Source organism: Vanessa tameamea, chromosome 21 (assembly GCF_037043105.1).
Source record: "Vanessa tameamea isolate UH-Manoa-2023 chromosome 21, ilVanTame1 primary haplotype, whole genome shotgun sequence".
Classification (NCBI taxonomy): Eukaryota; Metazoa; Arthropoda; class Insecta; order Lepidoptera; family Nymphalidae; genus Vanessa; species Vanessa tameamea.
Genome location: NC_087329.1, coordinates 456,648 through 477,132, shown reverse-complemented (window position 1 = coordinate 477,132; position 20,485 = coordinate 456,648). Strand labels below are relative to the sequence as shown.

General features: G+C 33.1%; 1 protein-coding gene across 1 annotated transcript; it reads right to left on the bottom strand.

Annotated features, from left to right (window-relative positions):
* Window positions 1-3,999: 3,999 nt before the first annotated feature.
* On the bottom strand, window positions 4,000-12,429 carry LOC113395218 (luciferin 4-monooxygenase-like). Its single transcript, XM_026632782.2, has 11 exons — window positions 12,242-12,429; window positions 11,931-12,138; window positions 10,217-10,415; window positions 9,634-9,756; window positions 8,800-8,974; window positions 8,234-8,371; window positions 7,168-7,293; window positions 6,396-6,479; window positions 5,790-5,936; window positions 5,044-5,209; window positions 4,000-4,156 (listed from the first exon to the last, which is right to left on the bottom strand). The coding sequence occupies exons 1-11, from the start codon at window positions 12,395-12,397 to the stop codon at window positions 4,029-4,031; spliced, it is 1,650 nt and encodes a 549-aa protein (XP_026488567.2). The 5' UTR covers window positions 12,398-12,429; the 3' UTR covers window positions 4,000-4,028.
* Window positions 12,430-20,485: the final 8,056 nt, after the last annotated feature.

The following is a 20,485-nucleotide window of genomic DNA, read 5'->3' as shown; positions in this document are numbered from 1 at the left end:
AGAGAGAGAACACATAAAGCATATATATTAAGTTCAAGTTTAACTCTCTATTTAACTCGCATACTATTTTAAGTAAATAGAAATGTAATCACTGTTTGGGAGGGCACTGATCCTTAAGGTCTTCTTAGTTTAGGGTGCAATCAATGAAACCCATTGAATGTTTCAACAAAAAAAAAAACTATTTCAATACGGATTTTATTGAGGAAAATTTTCAAATTATAACGTATATCACTACTAAACGTATCTGCAGTGCAATTCTATTCGCGTCTATGAATATCACTGTTCAATATTTAATACCGACTTTAAATGGTGATAAGGTGTTTGGATGCTGTTTCTTTTAAACATTTTTTACAATTTATGTAGAGTCTAAATTTTAATTCCGAGAATCAAATCATATAATTATTCGCAGAGCATTTCATTAGTCGCAGAGCAATTTATAAAAAACGGGAAGTGCGATTCGGACTCGTTTAGGAAGGGTTGTTACCATTGACTAGGTAAACAACAGAAGGTACACAAATTTTATATTGGGTACGGAATCCTAAAAAAGTGCATAACGAAGCACATTGAATATAAGTAAATTTTCTGTAAAATATTTAATTTTTAAATAAAACTAAATATTTTGTGAATATTTCAAGTTATCATTAATTGTTAGCAAAAATAGCCCCTTAAATATTTATTTTATTATTTATTATTAAAGTAAAAATACAACTAAATAATTTGTGATAATATTCAAGGGCCTAATAATAATTTTATTGTTATATTATGTTTTTTTTTACACTTTAATAAAATATTTAATTAAAATTAAAGAACAAATTGATACAGTTATTTTAACAAATACTGATAAAAAAAATAGATAACATTAAGTGCTTAAATATATATACAAATATGAATTAAAAATAATTACTGTATAAATCTTGACCGCGTGGAGTGGTGGCAAGAATGCTAGCGGCATTTCCCCGTTTATTATGTTGTCTTAATTTATTTTTTAAATAGAAAATAAAAAAAAGCGGCAAGCAGGTAACACGCGATATGAGTACATTTTTAAGATTTAATTTGTTTCGTTTCTAAGCGGAACGTTTATAAATTAAGCTTCACGTCAAATGTGCTCCTTTTTACTCATTACCTATTTTTTGTTTGAAAATTTAAAAAAAAACTAATTTAGATAGAACTCGAAGCCGGCGAGCAAATAGACTGACCACCACTTCCCTTAGAAATTGACGCTGTAAGAAATATTAACCATTTCTTAGATACCACCAACCTGATATCTGAAAGTCTACCAACGAGCAAAGTAAATGTTTTGTAAGAAATAATATTATTACTACAGATTTGCGTGTGTTTTTCATTACACCCTATTATTTCAACTTCAACTGTTTATGTTACTAGGTGTGAGTACAGTCTGACGTTATTAAAATAACACATCATTTAATTTTTTTTTTTTTTTATTTCAATCCGTTATCACCCAGTCCATTAAAAAATTACGAATAATATCTTGTTTGGTGGCTAACCTAACTTAAGTTTGGGAGTTCAGACCCTGTCAAGTCATACTGAAATGACATAAGAATTAAAAAAAAAATAAAAATATAATGATACATTTGGCAAACTAGCAAGCGGCTCGTCTGTCATCTGTTTCCGATCCTTAAGAAATGTGTATACTCTTTTCTTGAAGGTTTCCAATCCGTATCGGTTCGGAAAAACCGCGGGCTAATGCTGGTCCTACAGAGAAAATGCCTTAAAAACCGCGTTGTTGTGGTTTTTTCGGATATCTAGAATGATTTACGTTTATGAATCATCTCGTAAAAAACATCGCGGAAGCATGGAACATATTTTCGTTTGTGTTAATTTGATACCTTTTTTCTCTAATCGTTAAAATTTTAAAGGGAAAAATATGTAAACCTACATATTTTTAACTCGCCTTCACTTCGTTAAAATGATACTCTCGTGGAGCGCCCATTTATTGTGCAGGTCAATAATAATTAATTACTATCAATAGCATTATGATTCATTATCTTTTTAATGATCCTCAGTCATTATTCATCAGTCTGCAACTAGTTTTTCACTTCAGTAATTATGCAGGCGAAGGTATCAATAAACACTGGTCGTTTATATTTTCCACATCTAATTCTGTGTGAAAAAAAAAAATGTAATCAATGTAACTCACAATCAAGAATGTAATGTAATTATGTATAATGATATGCATTATTTGTAATTAAATTCGTGCGTCATAATGAGAACTCATCTATTTTCGCGGTAACATAATCTAATATAATATGCTGGTCATCGTATAGGTTACCTATTAAAGGGACTTAAGGAAATTTTCCACCTGTATAGCTATTATTTCGAGCTAATCTCAGGAGCATGTCCATGTTTTAATCGTCGAAGTCCACCAATTTTCGATAAAATTGTAAAACTACTTTATTTCGTGGTAGGGATAAGTACTACCCACTCATCAGATGTTCTACCGCCAAACAGCAGTACCCATTATTGTTGGTTTGAAGCGTGAGTAATCCAGTGTAACTACAGGCGCAAGAGACTTAACATCTTATTAGTTTCCAAGGTTAGTGGCACATTGGCGATGTAAGGAATGCTTAACCTTTTTATCTATGGATAGTGGTGACCACTTGCCATCAGGTGGCACATTTGTACGTCCGCCTACTTATATCATAAAAAAACTATATATATCATGTATCTAAAGGTAAGAAAATAAGGAATTATTGATTTTATACACCAGACATGGATTTGTGTTTATTTTGTTTAATAAAATTAGGTATACATCAAAAGTCCTAGTTAAAACAAAAAATAAAATCTGAGAGAAATAATTGTATTTTTGCCAATGAACGGGTTCTGTTGAAACTTGACGCACATTAGTTGTTCTGATGACACGTTCAGAGCGGATATTAAACCCAACGGTTATCTGTAAACATTTTCCTTATTTTCACGTAACATTGCATAACCACTTTAAATATTAAATATTCAAAGGAAAACTTGTTTTTAATCTTTTTCGATTTTAAAAATAAACAAATAACAATAAAATAAAATAATTTAAATCAATAATAACTAATAACAGAAATGAACTAAAACGTCATGTCCGAAGCAAACATCGCGTTAAAAGTAAACCCAAGCTTCAGTGACAGGAGATCGCGCGCTCAATTTTTTTATATACACATATATTGTGCCGCAAGGAATTGCGGCATTCAGTACAAAAATTGCTATGAGTAAACATAATAGAATTCTATTTTTAATTCTAATCACTTTATAAAATAATGAATCAAACATGAAGATTAATGCTAGTGTGTTATTATATTTAATTAATTAAATTATTTTTATATGTAAGAGAAACCTTTATTTACATGAGAATTATTGACATTAAGTTATTATTTTTTTACAAATATTAATTAAAAATAGTTAATGTATAAATCATGACCACGCGTAATTAGTTCTTAGTGGATGTCTAAGCCCTATAAGGAACCTACGTGCCATCAATCAGTGATAGGCCAGTCAATAAAGCCCGTGAAGGTCAAGTAATTAGTTTCTTTCTTATCTATATTTTCACCCTCTCAACTCCCTAGCGTTCACCCCAGAGGGTTGAATATTTTAATTTGTTATTATTTTAACGTCCGAAACCACATATCAAAAAATCATAATGATACTAATTACTTGACCTTCACGGGCCTTATTGACTGGCATTTCGCTTTTATATATGTAAATATTAAAATAAATATATAATACCATCAGCTCGGAATATATCGAATCAGAAGGCATATAAGAACCAGTAGGCAATCATTATTTTTCTTATCACCAATTAAATTACAAAGATTATTTATTACCCTTGATTTTATCATCTATGTATATATAATCTTGTATTGTTACATTGATGTTACCAATATTGATTATTTTAAATAAATAATTATATATAAAGAATCAATATTAATTACATGTACATATACAATAAAATTATATACAAAGATTTCAATAAAAATAATTTAATTTATAATGAGACAATTAACATTTAATTTAGTTAAAACTATATCTTAATGTCTTTCTAAATTTTGAACTATTTCTTTCAATTTTCTTCGGTGGACCTTAGTCGAGGCTGTCATTGGGATGCTGTTCATGAAGATAACTCCACCTCGAAGCTGCTTAGAGTCGGAGAGAGATTCTGTAAATTAAAAGCCACAGTTTTTCATTATATATAATTTGGAAAACATGACAAGAGCGGAGTTGGTAAAATAGTTAAAATACGCATATCTTAGCCGAAGACTTGCGGTTTAAAATCTAAAAAGACTCGCATAATAACCATATGCTCAATTTGTGTTCATATATCGTCTCGTCGGCTGTGAAAGAAAACGTGGAACAGCTTAGTTAAACTCTCTGAACCTTGACTATAGAATTACAAAGAACTACCACAGCTTAAAAAAACTACTTAAGCTTTTATATTCTTTCCTCTGACATTATAATAATCGATGACCATGGTGGGTTACCCAGGGTGTTACCCAAACAGACTGGGTCGCGAGAAACTCTCACCGGTCAATGACAATAGACGACGATACTGAACTATTTCTTATTACTTTGTTGTTTACGAATCGATATTATTAAGATATACTGCTTTTTAAATTATTTCTTTCCTCATTATTATTTGTTTATTTGAGTAAGTTCATTGTCTTGCCTACAAAGTTTTTATCAATGGTCACTTTTTCGTGTTCTCTATCATAATTTGAGTAGTTATATCTCATTTGACATGGATTCTGAAATTCATTTAAGTACATAAGGATGTTTTAAGTCACTTGAATGGCTTTGTGCAAGTCCATTTGGGACCGCCCACTCTGATTTCAGTTTCAAGGGTGAGTGAGCCAAATTAACTATAGGCACAAGGAGTATAACAATTTAGTCCCTAGGTTAGTTGGTGGCTCGTTGGTGGTTGGTTTATAGATAATATTTCTTACAGTTCGAATGCCTATGAGAAATGGTGAACGCTTACCATCAGATGGCTTATTTAGGCGTTTACATACTTTAGAAAATGAAATAAATATAATGTAGGAAGTCTACCTTTGACTAAGTCCTTAATCTCTTCTGCTGTAACGTCGAAGCCTTCTCTTGGAACGATACAAGCAACGGGTAAATCCCCACATTCGGGGTCCGGGATGCCCGTCACGGCGACATCCAGGATCCCTGGGTGTTGTCTTATGACATTCTCAACTTCTACTGGAGATATCTGTGGTAAAAAAAATGAGAGAGAAATTATACATATTTTTTTGAGATGAGTTTCGAGGCTGAAGTACTGAGTGATAATTGTGAAGTGGGAACAGATCATTAAGGGAAACAAAAATGAGGATAAAAAAATGGTCACAAACACAAATTTAACTACAATTATTGTAGCTTATTTGTAAATATCAATTTCTTCTGAAGTTTCGTTTCAGAAATCACCATCATTACAGAAATTATTCAGATAAAAAAAATATTCTGTGTACTTAATCATATTTTGAAACATCTCTTGAAGAACACGTCAATCGCAATTTGTATTTTTTTTTTTGACAAGCTTGATTAATGTTAAAGCTTCATTTTTAATGTGTAAGCTGACCTAAACAAAATAATAATTAAATCAAATGTTTGTAAAATTATATTTCATAATAGGTGATGAGAAATTGTAATGTTGTAATTATTTAAAAAATGAATTATTTTACGAATCAGCAGTTTATTGAAAATTGAAACTAAGAGTTTGTACCATAAGTTTGACAATAATTGTTAAAAGATAATTTGCCATATGTTTTGTATAAATGCCAGGACCCCATTACCTGATAGCTCTTATATTTTAAAAGCAATTTTATCCGTTCTAAGAAAAAGAAGTTCCAGTTTTCATCTCTATAGAACAAATCGCCTGTTCTAAGCCATCCACCTTCAGCGAATGCCTCTTCTGTTGCTGCATTGTTGTGGTAATAACCCTAGAATTAAAATATAATATTGAAAGGCCTCAGTAGCTGAAACATCTGAATCTAAACGAAGGGTTAGGGGTTTACGTTTGGGTAAGTTCCAATTAATTTTCGTCTTATATAATAAATATATAAAGAGGTAAAGTTTGTTTGTTTGTATGTCCCCTGCATATGTCCGGAATATGCGGATCTAATGAACTATTTCGAAAAAATGAAAACTGTTAGAAATCTACATTATTCTTGAATACGATAAGGTATAAATTGTTTATTTATCACATTATTATCTTTATTAATAAAAAGCACCCATGCGAAGCCGGAGTCAGTCACTAGTGCTAAAAAATTTGGAAGAAAATATCGTGAAAAGGTCTACATATGTATAATGAAATTCTACGACATTAGAACACCATCGTGTTGGAGTTGGGGTTGTTATTACCAACTCATATTGGTTTTCAATTTCCTAAATTTTCGTACCTTAAAAATGCTTGGTCCTTTAATCCAAAGTTCTCCTGGAACATTGGGCTCGTAGATATCGTCTTGCGTAGTAATATCAATTATCTGAAATATGAATGTACTTTTAAATAGTTACTAACCTTGTTTCCACCATTATTGGTTGCCATAATTATGAGCTCTATGTATGCCCTATTTGATTTGTTTATTTAATTATGTATGCAGTCTATACTAATATAATAAATGCAAAAGTAACTCCGTCTAGTACGTAATAACAACCTGTCTGAAAATTTCCAACTGCTGAACTAAGGTTTGCTCTTGCTTTGAAGAGAAAATTAGGATAGGTTTAGGATATTCCACCATGCCGCTCCAATGCGTGTTGGTGGATTCACATGTGACAGAATTTCGTTGAAATTAGACCCATGCAGGTTTCCCCACGATGTTTTCGTTCACCGCCGAGCACGAGATGAATTATAAACACAAATTAAGCACATAATAAAGATTATTTATCATGATAATATATATAACGTCCTGATCAATTTTGTAAACGCTGGCCGTTTTCAAGGAAGACTAGCCAACTGTGCGCAAAGTGTACGTGCCGATGCAATCCGATGAGTCTGTCAAGTCAACTGCTGTACATACTTTCCAAAGCACAGGAGTGCAACACTGGCAACCTTCAAACTCTGGGATGTAACTGAGAATTTCTGGCTTATTTACTTGAACCCAAGAGACTAACGAAGAAGTCCAGGCATATGCTATTGAATACTATAATATGCAATTTTTTTGAGCAACTTACACGATATTGGAAGCACGTCATAGGTTTCCCGCATGCGGCTGGGTACGCTGGATCCCCATGAAACGCTGCGCCTGCTATTTCGCTCATACCAAAAATGTTCAGTACCTCAGTGTTGGGCGAAATTTTCTACAGTTACATAAAAATAAAGCAAATTATCATTTGGATGCGAGTAGAAACATAAGTGCTATATTTCGAGAATTTTAAAATTCAGCATTATTGAAATATAATACTGAGATTCAATTATTTAGGAATCCTCGACGTTAATCCTGTGAAACGATTCCAACGTGCTTAAATGAGCTTTGTTGAATAAATAAAATATCTTTATTTCGATTCTGTTTAATTAGTTAGACACGTAATGAATTTTCGAGTTCATTTTGTCACAGTAGAAATAAATCAAACCCAAGATGGGCCTTTGGACCTTTTAACACGGTGGCTTACGGTAAATCATTTACAGTATCCATGCAGAGTTTGCGTTTATAATTCACAATATGTCTCAGTGGTAAATATATAAATAAATATATATACATGACGGAGTAGCTTGTCCCAGCTTGTTTTTAAAAAACATGACGTCAGCATTGCTGACGTCACGAATGTCAGGGTTTGGATTTCTATCCATCCTCGAAGGTATAAAATTAAACTCAGGAAATATTCTTCTCTGATTTATTCCAAACTGAGGAGGTCCGATCGCTTCGACGGCTCGAACGAGTCTCCCGATACCGGCGGGCACTATATATATAATTCACTAAATATTATTAAATTATAATCAAACAGTTTTCAATTATTAAAAATAATTAAAACAATAATTTCCGTTGCACGTGTTTTTCTTAAATACGTGATTTTCCGCCAACATATATATATCATAAGGGAACCTCTTGGTGTTGCAACTTTTGCTATTATATTAACTAAACCGTAGCTTAGCGTAGTGAGGTAAAGTTTTGGGTTATATGTATACCTCTCTATTCTTTAGATACCTATATTGATAAACAGGTTATGTAATGGAAGAATACCGAAGTGGACTTGTTCTTGATATTAGCGCATGCAAACATACTCTTCAGTATAACCGTACCTTAATATTATCTATAAGTGCTAAAGGAACTGCACTGCCTCCCAAAAATATAGTCTCGAAGCAGGATAAGTCACATTTTCCATTAACTTCTTTTATTAACGTCGTAATCAATGTTGGACTCATTATGGTATATGTTGGCTGAAACATATTGATATATGTATTTATATATAGATTTTACATAAGCAAATAATTATTATAATATCCGCCTGACAGAATTTCAAAGCACCGATCGCTATTAAGGCGTTTATTTACGTTTATTTATGCACTTATTTAGAAAAGAAGAAGGCGTAACCAATTTTTCAGGTATTATTTTACTGGTACGGTTGAGAGGGAGAGATAGAGAGGAAAAGAGATCAAATGTAAAAAAAAAGTTTAATCATATAAAAACACTTGGTTTTATTTTAAAAAAGGCAACTTTACCGGAAATTAAGAACTGAAGACAAATAATCTCTTAATAACATGTTATGGAGATAGATTGTCGCCACTGAAATATAGTCAGTACTGAAATTCCTCCTCAAAGACTTCTTAAATTAAATCTTGAAAAAGATTAAATGTGAAATACTGACCTTGTAAATATTAATAAGGTAGTGTGCGTGCTCTTGCGTAAGAGGCAACGACGATTGCAACCTCGTATACTTGAATATCGGAGATCCTAAAAAGTGTATAATTGCCGTCAGCCATTGTAGAGGAGATCCGACCAGAACCATTTCCGTTGGACGTGGAAATGTGTCGAAGCGAGACCTGGTAAGATGCCAATACTATTGAATAAGTTGTCAAAATAAATATGCAAAACGTTGACCTGTCAGATGTGTAGATCAGACATTTCCATATATTCCAATTCTGTATTGATCGTGCAATTTTCCGAAACAAGTAAATATAACTTAAAGAACAAAATAATTTAATGTTTTATGAATTTTATTCGTCGCTTATTTAGTTTTTATATATTTATATACCTAATCTATTCATCATCGCCGAGCGTAAACTAATAAAATTAGGTCCATAAAATTTTGTGACTAGGATCGTTTTATTGAGTAGACACCCACTTAGGAATTCTGAATGTTCTACCCCTACGGGATTGTGAAATAAGTGTTGAATGTTTGTGTGGATATGTCATTTTTGAAGTTAGAAGCATGTAACTTAATTTTTAGGCTACTGATCAAAGATGAGGAGATACGTATTTACGCTTTTTTGGATATTCTACCTCTATGGGTTATAATGCACAATTTGGTATACAAAGAGGTCTTCAATTAACGTAATATTTTAAGTTAATCTGTAAATATATTCAACTTCCACGCAAGCAAAGCTGCGGGCAACAGATAGTGAGATAAGCGCCATAAAATCTCTACAAAAACACAGCAAATCCTAGTCCAGCAGTAAGATATTTATAGGCTTTACATTACCATATCATCGGTAAAGAAATGATGAAATTTTTGTGCAAAACTTCAGCAGCTTTGGGCAAGCCAGTTGTACCGCTGGTGGATATGAGGAAAGCAGCTGCATTTTCCGCATCGAAATCCGTCGCCCTAAAACACATAGCAATAAGGTTGAAAATAACTGATAAATAAATCCATATCTATTGTTAATAATAAAACAAAACATTCTAGAAAACTTCCCTTAGGATAGCACTAGACCATTAACGAGCTACTTACTGCAAATAAGGCTGTTGCTTTAGGTTTCCTAATGAATCTTACAAGCAAAATAACATTATCGATTGCCACGTTAGTTCATTACTGTCTTAATTTCCTGAATTTGAACCTGCGGATTACAACAGTCCAAGAGGTCAGGATCGAACCTGCCCCATTTTGCATTGTTAGGCGGCCTGTAAGCTATTGTGCTATTAAGGTTTTAATACCTATTAACACTTAAACGTAGAGTCTACCGAAAGTACCAGCAACAATTGCACAAATGTCGTAAAAACTAATCCTTTTGTTTGCGTATAAAGTACAGTAGGTAAAATGTGGTCAAAAGATTTTAAAAACTTACTTAAATTCTTCAATAGGTACGTCATCTGCATATCTATCTACGAATTCCTTCAGGCTGCAAAGATAATCTCCTTTGTCGAAAGTAACAATAGTAGCGTTTAGGTCAATTTCGTTGAGAGCCACTTGTATGTCTGGTGCCTTTTCGCTTTGACAAAATATTAGTTTTGGTTGATTAACACTGAAAGTGCCTTGTAGTTCCTCTAAAATGAAAACACAATTTATAACGTACTCTTTTTGTTTCCCTAGCTACCCGTCCTAACTTCGCCCGGGTATACATGGGCCTACTATGGCCAATTTATTCAAGACCGTAATAATTTCCTAACATTACATTACATTAGCAGCCTGTAAGTTTCCCACTGTTGGACTAAGGCCTCCTCTCCCTTTGAGGAGAAAGTTTGGAGCATATTCCACCACGCTGCTCCAATGCGGGTTGGTGGAATACACATGTAGCAGAATTACATTGAAATCAGACACATGCAGGTTTCCTCACGATGTTTTCCTTCACCGCCGAGCACGAGATGAATTATAAACACAAATTAAACACATGAAAATTGAGTGGTGCCTGCCTGGGTTTGAACCCGAAATCATCGGTTAAGATTCACGCGCACCACTGGGCCATCTCTTTTTCCCAATAATACAATAAATAAACTACCGTCCGTTGGAGAAAACCGTATGAAAATCCATTCGGTTAGTTAGCAAGCTTAGATAAACGGACAGACAGACAGACAGACAGACGGGGAGAAATTTGATTTATTATATATAGTGATATGTATTTGTACAATCACAGATTGCAAATTTATAAATTTCTGTCTACAATTAAAATGTATAAGTTACTTCACTATCAGTCGTCAAATATTAATATTAAATACAAACATGAAGACACTCGGCTATTGACAGGAGCCGTTATCATCTCTGTTACTTAATATAGGATTTATTTCACTCATCACGAGGGCGCGGGAATGTTGTAATTAATTCCGGAAATAAAATTTGGTATCGTTAAATTATAATGTTGTAATGTTCGTACAATAATTTCCAATGGTTAAATCGTATAATTAACTAGGATTCCAATTATAGACGTCGGCGATCCGTTCGCGTGACATACACCGCCAGTACCGCCCGTTATTCGTTGCCTTTTTAATCTTAATAGAAATATCAACCGTCAAACGTTCTAACAGAGCAAGCGTCACTCACCCTCCTCCAATAATCGAAACCTTACAGTTTATTTCGGCATAAATCAATTTGATGGCACCGCATTTGGCGCGCACCGTCATATAATATTACTAAATTATTGCTTAACTTAAGCGATTTGGAATGAAAATTAATTTAAATCAAATAGGCTTTTACTAGCATTCAATTGTATGAAACGTGAAGCTACCACCGGTTCTGAATGAAGGTTCCACTGGTACTCAAAGCTTTCTTTGCGTCATTTTTACGTTTATATTTAATCTGTCCTTTGCCCTTAACATTATCTCGAAGAGCTTAGCCCTTAACATTATCTAGAATTTTAATATTACCACTTCTCCACCATAATATGATTAATATTTTTAATAGTGTTTTTTACGTTATTCGTATTGTAAAGTTCACGACAGGTACCAATGGATAGATCAATCGATTCCAATGTTCATTCGATAAAACAAAATTCGAACTACTTACTTGAATAAAACCAGAATCGACTATTCACATCGATTCAACGCTCTGAAATATTAAATACTTACTGACTCCTAAAGTCATATCAACAGCCGCGATAATAACCCCCGTGTACAGAGCTGCATAGAAAGGTACACATAGACTTCCGTGGTTCGGTGCCATTAGCACTATGACATCTCCCGGTTCCAGTCCAAAATTACGAAAGCATTTAGCGCATTTAACTGATTTCCCTAATATATTGGCGTTTGTATCTGATTCACCAGTCGATCCAACGATCTGCGACAAAAAATTGTCTAAAATTACGTTTCTGTTCCAGTTGATCTTTCTAGTGAATTAGATTGAAAATACTCCAAGTGCTTATAAACGTATGCAACAAGACCTGCATCACAGCGTCAGGATAATCCTTGAGACTACGTAGGATAATTTTACCAAGATGGAATCTATCGCTCGGGATACCAGTTTCGGCAACAACTCGTGAAGTTAACTCTGCCATAAACCAATGAACAGCATCTTTCACTCGCTTTTCTGTCGTCATCTGAAGCAATGAATAAATGAAATCAGTCAGCCGTAGTCTGATTGAATAAAAAAAAAAGTCAGGCGAAACGTTATATGTTTTAATATAACAAGGTAAATATAATTTATATAATTATAACGTCAAGTTGTATTTAATTGGGGTGTCATTAAAAACATTTCAAAATTTCTAATTGAGAATATTTATATACTTGCCATATGTATAGTATCGTGTTATTCTTATGGAGATCTGTACCCTTGTGACAATGGACAGTACAAATTGTACCGTCCAATGGCGTATAAAGATGTCGATTCACATGCTTTATCCATCGAATGTTGCATCTTGAAATACAAATGCAGGACGCTTATCATGGTATCTAATTAATTATTTATAATTATATTATTTCAACTTAATCCTTATTTATTTATAACATAAACGATAATTATTGAGCTATCATATCAAATAGTAGTAATTTAGTTTCGGCGACTGCGTTACATTTGTTGTATTTTCATGTAACTTATCGCTTGAAGATCGAGTAGTTTATTTTAAAAATACTTTATTCGTGAGATTTTATCAATGCTATATGAGTTTGTAAAAGTGTTTTGCACGGGATGCATTCTTTTTTATGCGATTTATTTTTTAATCTTAATAGCAAAAGTATTGCCTAGTCCAAAATAATTAAAAAACAAAAACCATTATTATTTGTTATAAATGCAAACTAAAAACATTTTGATACAATTTTAACTACTTCTCGAGAGAGCGCTTGTAAATTGTGTAAACTTAGAGCTTAAAATAATATAATAAAATAGTTATGCTCAACTCAAAAATTTCCAACCCCCACAAAAGTACTAGTTTTCGCCGGTATGTTAAAGGTTGGTCGTAGATTTTAGGTATAAAGAAGTATCCTATGTTCTTATCAGGGTTCACACAAGCTTTAGCGCTTAGCCGTGAACGCGTAGCAGATAGGCAGATAGAAAAAGTTACTTCTACATGATGAATACCTATTAGTATAGATTATTCATACGTCCTGGATATTGTTAAGTGTACAGACGTCTTAACGTAAATTGCAATTGTATGTCGTTTGGCGAGTAACTATATACTACATTATTAACGTCGTGGTACTCTGCACACAAATTACTACCTCGTCCAAGAACTACGTCTTCAAAGCCAAGAAAATAACAGTGTTTCGTGAAAAGGTAATGTGTACTTCAATAATTTATGCGTCGTTTAAGTTTCCAATCACAATTGGTTCTGTAGGTAAATGAATTGGAAATTATCGAGATAATATGTAATTGGGTGCTTTTTTTTTTTTTATTTACTTTACAACATCCACGGGCTCACAGTTGCCCCTGCCTTTTTTTACATTTTATTTTTATAAATTGTGGCGTTATTTTATAATTTTACTGAACATCAGCAGATCTTCGCTGGACTTCGACCTTGTCGTCTTCTTGGAAGACGTGGCCCACACTGACATTTTTTTTTCAATTTAAAATAATATATAAATAGTGCATAATAAATAATATATGATAATATATAAAAATACTGTATATGGTGTTTGTTTTTTTTTTTTTAATCCTAATTACTGCAATCAATTGGCTGCTTGCTTTCTATAAACAAACCTTATTTTTTAAATTATTACAGGCGTTTGTATTTCCATATCCTCATTCGTCAGGTCCAGTCCAGTCCCATTTTCTCCATTGTGGCTCTTCACCGTCCAAGCCATTTTGAGTTTCCGCAAACGGATTCATGGTTCTGAAAACGGACTCTTGAATACAGTCATTTGTACAATTGTACCAAACGGCTTACTAAGCTTTTTTTTTTTTCTCGCTAGAAAAACGCGTTACGCACTTCCCCCACGTGATGGAAGGTGGGGGGGGGGGTGTGGGACTCCCCGGAGCCCTGGACGCCGGGTTTACCCACTAAAAAACCAGCGGTACCCTCTCCGTCTTTCGGTGGGCGCCACGGGATCGCTTGCGCATGCTACCGTGACGCCCTGACGGTCGGCCCGCCTATGCGGGTCTCCAACACCTAGAGGGGGTTCTCGGGGTACGGCTTACTAACCTAACCTAACCATCACCTCAAATATATCCCTACAAAATAATGAATCATCTCAAGTTGTGATTACTTGGAGTACACAATAAACTAAATCAAATTTATATTTAAATATTTATTTACTCAAAATAAAGCATTATTTTGATTGATAGTCAAAGTTTAAACTACCACTGGAAGAAACTTAGTGTTTCTTTAACTGACCTTAAAAAAAAGAGGAAATTCTCAAGTCAAGTTTTTAAATGTACGACTTTGAAGTATATACTATTGAAATAATTTTGATGATGTTATTTGTGTAGGGTTCATTATAGCTCCAAGGTGATGCCTTATACATTGTTAGGTTCATTAATGGAAAAGTAGTCGGGTAGATATTTAAATTCGGTTGTTACTATTTCTTGAACAATAAATATAATGTCTCACAAAGAAATAAACAACAGCCTATATTTTTAATCTCTTAAATTTATTCTTTTATGTCTCATACAGACGTAGTTCATTAATATTTTATTACACAGAGATCGTAGACGGAAAAATTACAGCTTTCGTCATAAAAAAAAAACGACAGCAATTTAGATTGGCAACAAAAAAACTCCAGACAATTATTATAAGTTCTATGTCTAATTTTATTTCAACTAAACCTACCATGAAGTAATCACTGTTAAACAGCAAGTTCATGTTGTGCAAGATTTATCAGCTACTATGTATAATGTTGAATTTTTTTGAAAAACTGGATAACAAGTTAATAATGAAAACTGCATAGCAATAATTCTTGGTAGAAAATGGATCTCTGGTATAGGAAATCAACATTAGGCGTATGTGATTATAAAGTTAGTTTTATATTGTTATATGACTTATGTTATTCAATTTACTCGCTAAGCTTTAAATGACATAGTTTAGTATTCAATTGATAGGTTCACTCTTGAAGGCTGTTTTAAAAAAATAAAGTTTAAAGTGGAGAGGCGCACCTTCGTAAGTGAATAAGTCTTAACCTACGTAAAAACTATCGAAAATCAACCCAGGTTCATGAACTGTGTCCAACTTCTATTTGAAGTATAACAATTTAAAGGCTAATTGTTTAAGTAGAAACTTAATAAATACTTGATTAAAATAATTTGAATGTCAAGGGAACCCTACATTAAGTGACCTTAGACGAACTGACCTGAATTATTTATTTATGTGACTTATAACTTCACATTCTATGATATTATATAAATTTATATCGACGATAACAAAGGTCATCGTCGAAATTGTGTATTTATAAAGAAATAAGAATCATATTCTGTTTATGTGTCTCCATTCATAAGTTATCAGTTAATGCCAACGTCTCGTTGGTCGGTTAGGGCGGTCCCGCGCTGGGAGCATTCGCCTTGTAATTGTAATGTCATTGTAACAACTCAGATTCGAACATTATATTAGTGAGAAGAACTGAGTATTACAGTGCGTACATTTGTGAGCGGAAAGAAGCGAGTGCAATAATAAATGACTCAACTGCAGACTCAAATCACGTCTTTGTTCCACAACAGACCGATGCTCGTCTGTCAGGCAGTACTGTATCGTAGTGCCTAAAACTGAATCTTAGTTGCTGAAGTGTCGATTTTGACTTCATTATTGATTCATGAATATCCTTTGCAACCTATAATGTTAAGACTCGTTAAACCTACTAAAAATTGTTTGGTGTTTTTAATTTTATAGTCCTTTTATAATACTGTTTCCATAAAATAACGCCTTGGTATCAAATTAACATGATTACGAAATGTCAAAAAAAAAAAAAAAATGGAGAATTAGCGTTAACCCGTTTCCAACATTACGAATGAGACGCAATTTACTATTACATAAATGTTCGGCAAAAGTTTCCTGTGATAAATAAATTGCAAGAATTTCTTGAAGTAGTTCCGCATCCTAATTAGGTTTGACTAAATGTGCTCGCCGTATTGCAAAATTTTTTTCATATTATGTTTCCCAGAAGATTTTAATACTGAGGATCATACTCCTTCAATCTCCAAAGTTACTTTATCAAATTCAGCTAGACCAGAGGAAACATTGTTTCATATGTGTTAACTAAAACAAAGCTGTGGATGCAAATGGTAAAATTAATACTCTGCACCACTAAATAGTCTTCAATAAATGAAAATGAACTTCATTCAAGTAGGCTCGTAGGAGTACTCTTATGAACGCTAATAAGCACGAGTGAAATCATCGATTGACGAGTGATATACATTTTCCTAGGCAAACAAGTGAGGACTAAGGCTCTTGGCATTATGCGCCAAACTTACGTCAGAGGAATCCTGAACAGATAAGCCGGGATATTACAGTTTAGGGTTTAACGACTGCTTTCCATGCTACTGGTACTTAGAGTATGTTTTCTTAATTTTTGTTTATGCACCACCAACCTCGGAAACTAAGATGTTTTATATATAAGTATGTATATTGTTATATATTGTCAATTATTAATTACCGCCTCCATGGTTTTCTGTTTGACCTAAAGGTTGACTGGCAGAGAATGCCTTCAGGCATTAAGTCTGCCTTTTGGTCCATTTACTTTGTGTTGATCAATAAAGTATTAAAAAAATATGTTATGAGCTTGTTTTTATACTTTAACTTTAAACCTTAGTTTAAACTGTTTGACGCTTGGCTATGAGTCCCAAATGTAATGTGGCCAAAGTATCCTCTGAATATGTTATTATTAGTTTTTTTATTACCAAACATGTTTTATTACATTGTAATATTAAGTAACACCAAGGGAACCTACAGTTTATATATTCTAAAAAATATTTATATATTTTTTACCAACCACGAAGCAAGTCCTCCGCGCAATGCTGGATAGACTTTTGACATTTTTCTCCGCAAATACAGGGCACGGTCTGTGTGAGGTCCCATTTCTCCGGCTTACTTATCGGTAACGCTCAATCGAGCAAGGTCAACGACGTATACGACACTTAATGCAATAAATTAAAATAATAGGCGTCTTGTCAGCATTCTAGATAAAATAAAAAGACAAACTACGGAAAAAACAAACAAACAGCGTATAGATAACCTGCGCGCCATATATAACAAAGTTCTTGAACGTCAACGAAGAACTTACTAACTCATTTTGTTATGTTTACGATCTATATAAATATAAGAATGACTTTCTAAATCTCATTTACTAATTATACGAATTACTAGCACACTAAGAAAACTCATACTAAGTTATAATAATGTTGTCATTAAGTTTTGCGATGTACAGTCGGGGTAAGAAAAGGTTCGTCACCTTAAGATCTATTTTCGTGTGCTCAATATGAGCGATAACCTGCTTTACCGATTGAGTATGACGTATTGCGTCGCAATGTCATTATAAGTCGCATCTAGCAAGGAGTATAATAGCGGTTAAAAGCTATAATAATAATAAGAAGAAGCCGTCAATCGGTATGATAATTACCAAATTTTCACGAAACCTCATAGTCCTTCGTGAATGCTCGTGTAACATCGGAGATTAGGACATTGTCTTGTCTCTTATAAAAGAGAGTGCATAGTAGTAATCCTACTTCCTACTAATATTATAAACGCGAAAGTTTGTGTTTATGGATCTGGCTGATTTCTCTGAGGTATGAATGGATGTTTGTTACTCTTTCTCATCAAATTTACTAAACGGATTTGGATAAAATTTTGCACACAGATAGAATATGTACTGGAATAACATATTGGATACTTTTAATGCCGGGAAAAAACAAAATCTTCGGGAACGCGGGTTAAACCGCAGGACGGAGGTAGTAAATAAAATAGTAAAAATAAATAGTAATTATGGTAAAATTTATTAATTTAAACAAATATTATTTATTTTATTAAAAACGAGTATATCCGCCATTCGTATGAATCGCAGCTTGTAGTCGCCGTCGCATTAATCCAACATGGCGAGAGCATATGATGGTTCCTCTGAAGCCCTCCCCGACACTTCGGCAATGTTCTACGACAGCTGCTTTGGTTCTAAGATTATTATTTACTCACCACTGCACCATCAAACCCCTTAGATTTTCGATAGGGTATATCTGCCGCTTTTCTCGGAAAAAATGAGGGAGCCACAGTGGCACGGTCGACATCGGATCCGTATCTAAAACGCAAATAAAAATATAAATAGTGAATAAAAATAATAAAAAACTGTTTAGTTATCTGGTTTCAACAGTGATCTACCAAGACAGTAAGCAGTTCGTGGCTGAAACAGTGAAATTCAAGAGAACTTGACTGATAAAGTGTGTTCGACTTAGTCCGTGAAATAAATAACTACCCTACCAAGTGTCAGTTCCATAGCCGTCATTACATGGCAAACAAACAAACTGTGAAATGCATCGAACTAACCAAATACTATGTCTGTAAAAATTTAAACAAATCACAACAAAAACTGTGTGTAAAAGGATACCTACAAATTTCATAGTCTGTGTTACTTTGTGTTTCTGAAGATTCATGCAGACGGTAAAAACATCATACTAACGACATCAAGCTGGCTTGTTGCCATTGATTCGAAGGAAAACACAACGCCATCTGGCGGACTTTGGATGTAAAGACATCATAGGATAATCGATACGACCGTGTAATCAAAAAATGAAATGTTGGAAATGAAAGAGGAATTAAAAACAACTATTATTAATAATCTAAAATTTTGAAATTTATAAATTAAAACTGAAAAATTTGCGAATTTAGAGGCGAAACAAGATCTTTTCGAAATAAAAATCCAACAACAAAGTACAGCGATAAAGAACTTTGAGAGACACATATGAAATCTTGTTTGGCATTGAAGAACAAGATAAATCTTATCATGAGCTAGAAAAAACCGTAATAAATTTAATAAATAAACACTTTAACTTCCATTATAATAATTATAGTATAGAAGATGTCAGACGACTTGGAAAAAAGAAGGATACGATTAGACCAATACAAATAACTTTCAGCACAATGGGATTAAAATATATTTAAAATATATTTAATATCTGATTGTCTTGATTAGTAACTTGATTATAACATTTATCTATAACATATTTGAAGATACTTTCAGATCTCAGGAGGTTGTGTGAATGTGGGGTCTATGTCGGAGGAGTTTGTAATAATAAAATTAGTATTTAAATTGTTTTATTACGTAAGTTGAATAAAATACTGTTAAATAAAAGAAGAAGATTGAAAAGGAGTGAAACGCAGCAAAAATTACAAAGCATTATTGACTCGCACAGAGGTAAAGTAACCGATACAGGGCATAGTGGTTCCGCAGTTGTTTGATTAGTTAAAAATCACAAAATATTCGACACGACCACGAAAGATTGTAATGAAATTTTTACTTAAATGGAGTTTAATATTTTCGATGTTTACAGTTCCGACAAAACGGCAATACGAATTACTAGGCATCAGAAATTATTAAAATACGAATAGAAATCCGACAATTAACTCTAGGTTAAATCAAATATCTCAGGCGCAGCATGAAAATATATATTTGTCCGAAGGGTCTAATATACTAGTAGATATATTGTTTAGATCTATTCAGACACGAAGATGCAACATTCATATTTTTGAATGATGATTAGTAATTCATATGGCACTTTTAAGATATCTTATGAAAAGCTAAGTAGTTTGACTGGTTACATAGCCTTATATTATTGCTATTAGTAGATATGATATTACCATATTCCCTCCTCTTTTTTATCAGTGTTAATTCGTGATTGCAATACGACGTTAGTGTTTTGGACGCGGCGAAGTTGAATGTTTTCTTTGATCTAAGTTCTGAGTATAAAATGTGTGTTTCGTTTATTTTTTATTAATTTAATTTTAATTACTATTGATATTAAGTGTATATGTTTTTAGTTTGTGATAGAGCTTTATGCAAAAGGCTTCTGGGTACAATCCACTCATCACTTATTCTACAACAAGATAAAATATTAAATTTTTATTACTATTTTTTGTTATACGATGGTAGGAATATGGTTATTGTGTGCGCATGTGCAACAATTGTTTTTCTCTGTGTATATCTAGTCACTCAGACTAAGAAGGAGTTAATCTTGGGATGAAAGATAATTACCTTTTTTACTTAGTTTGGTCCATGGCTTA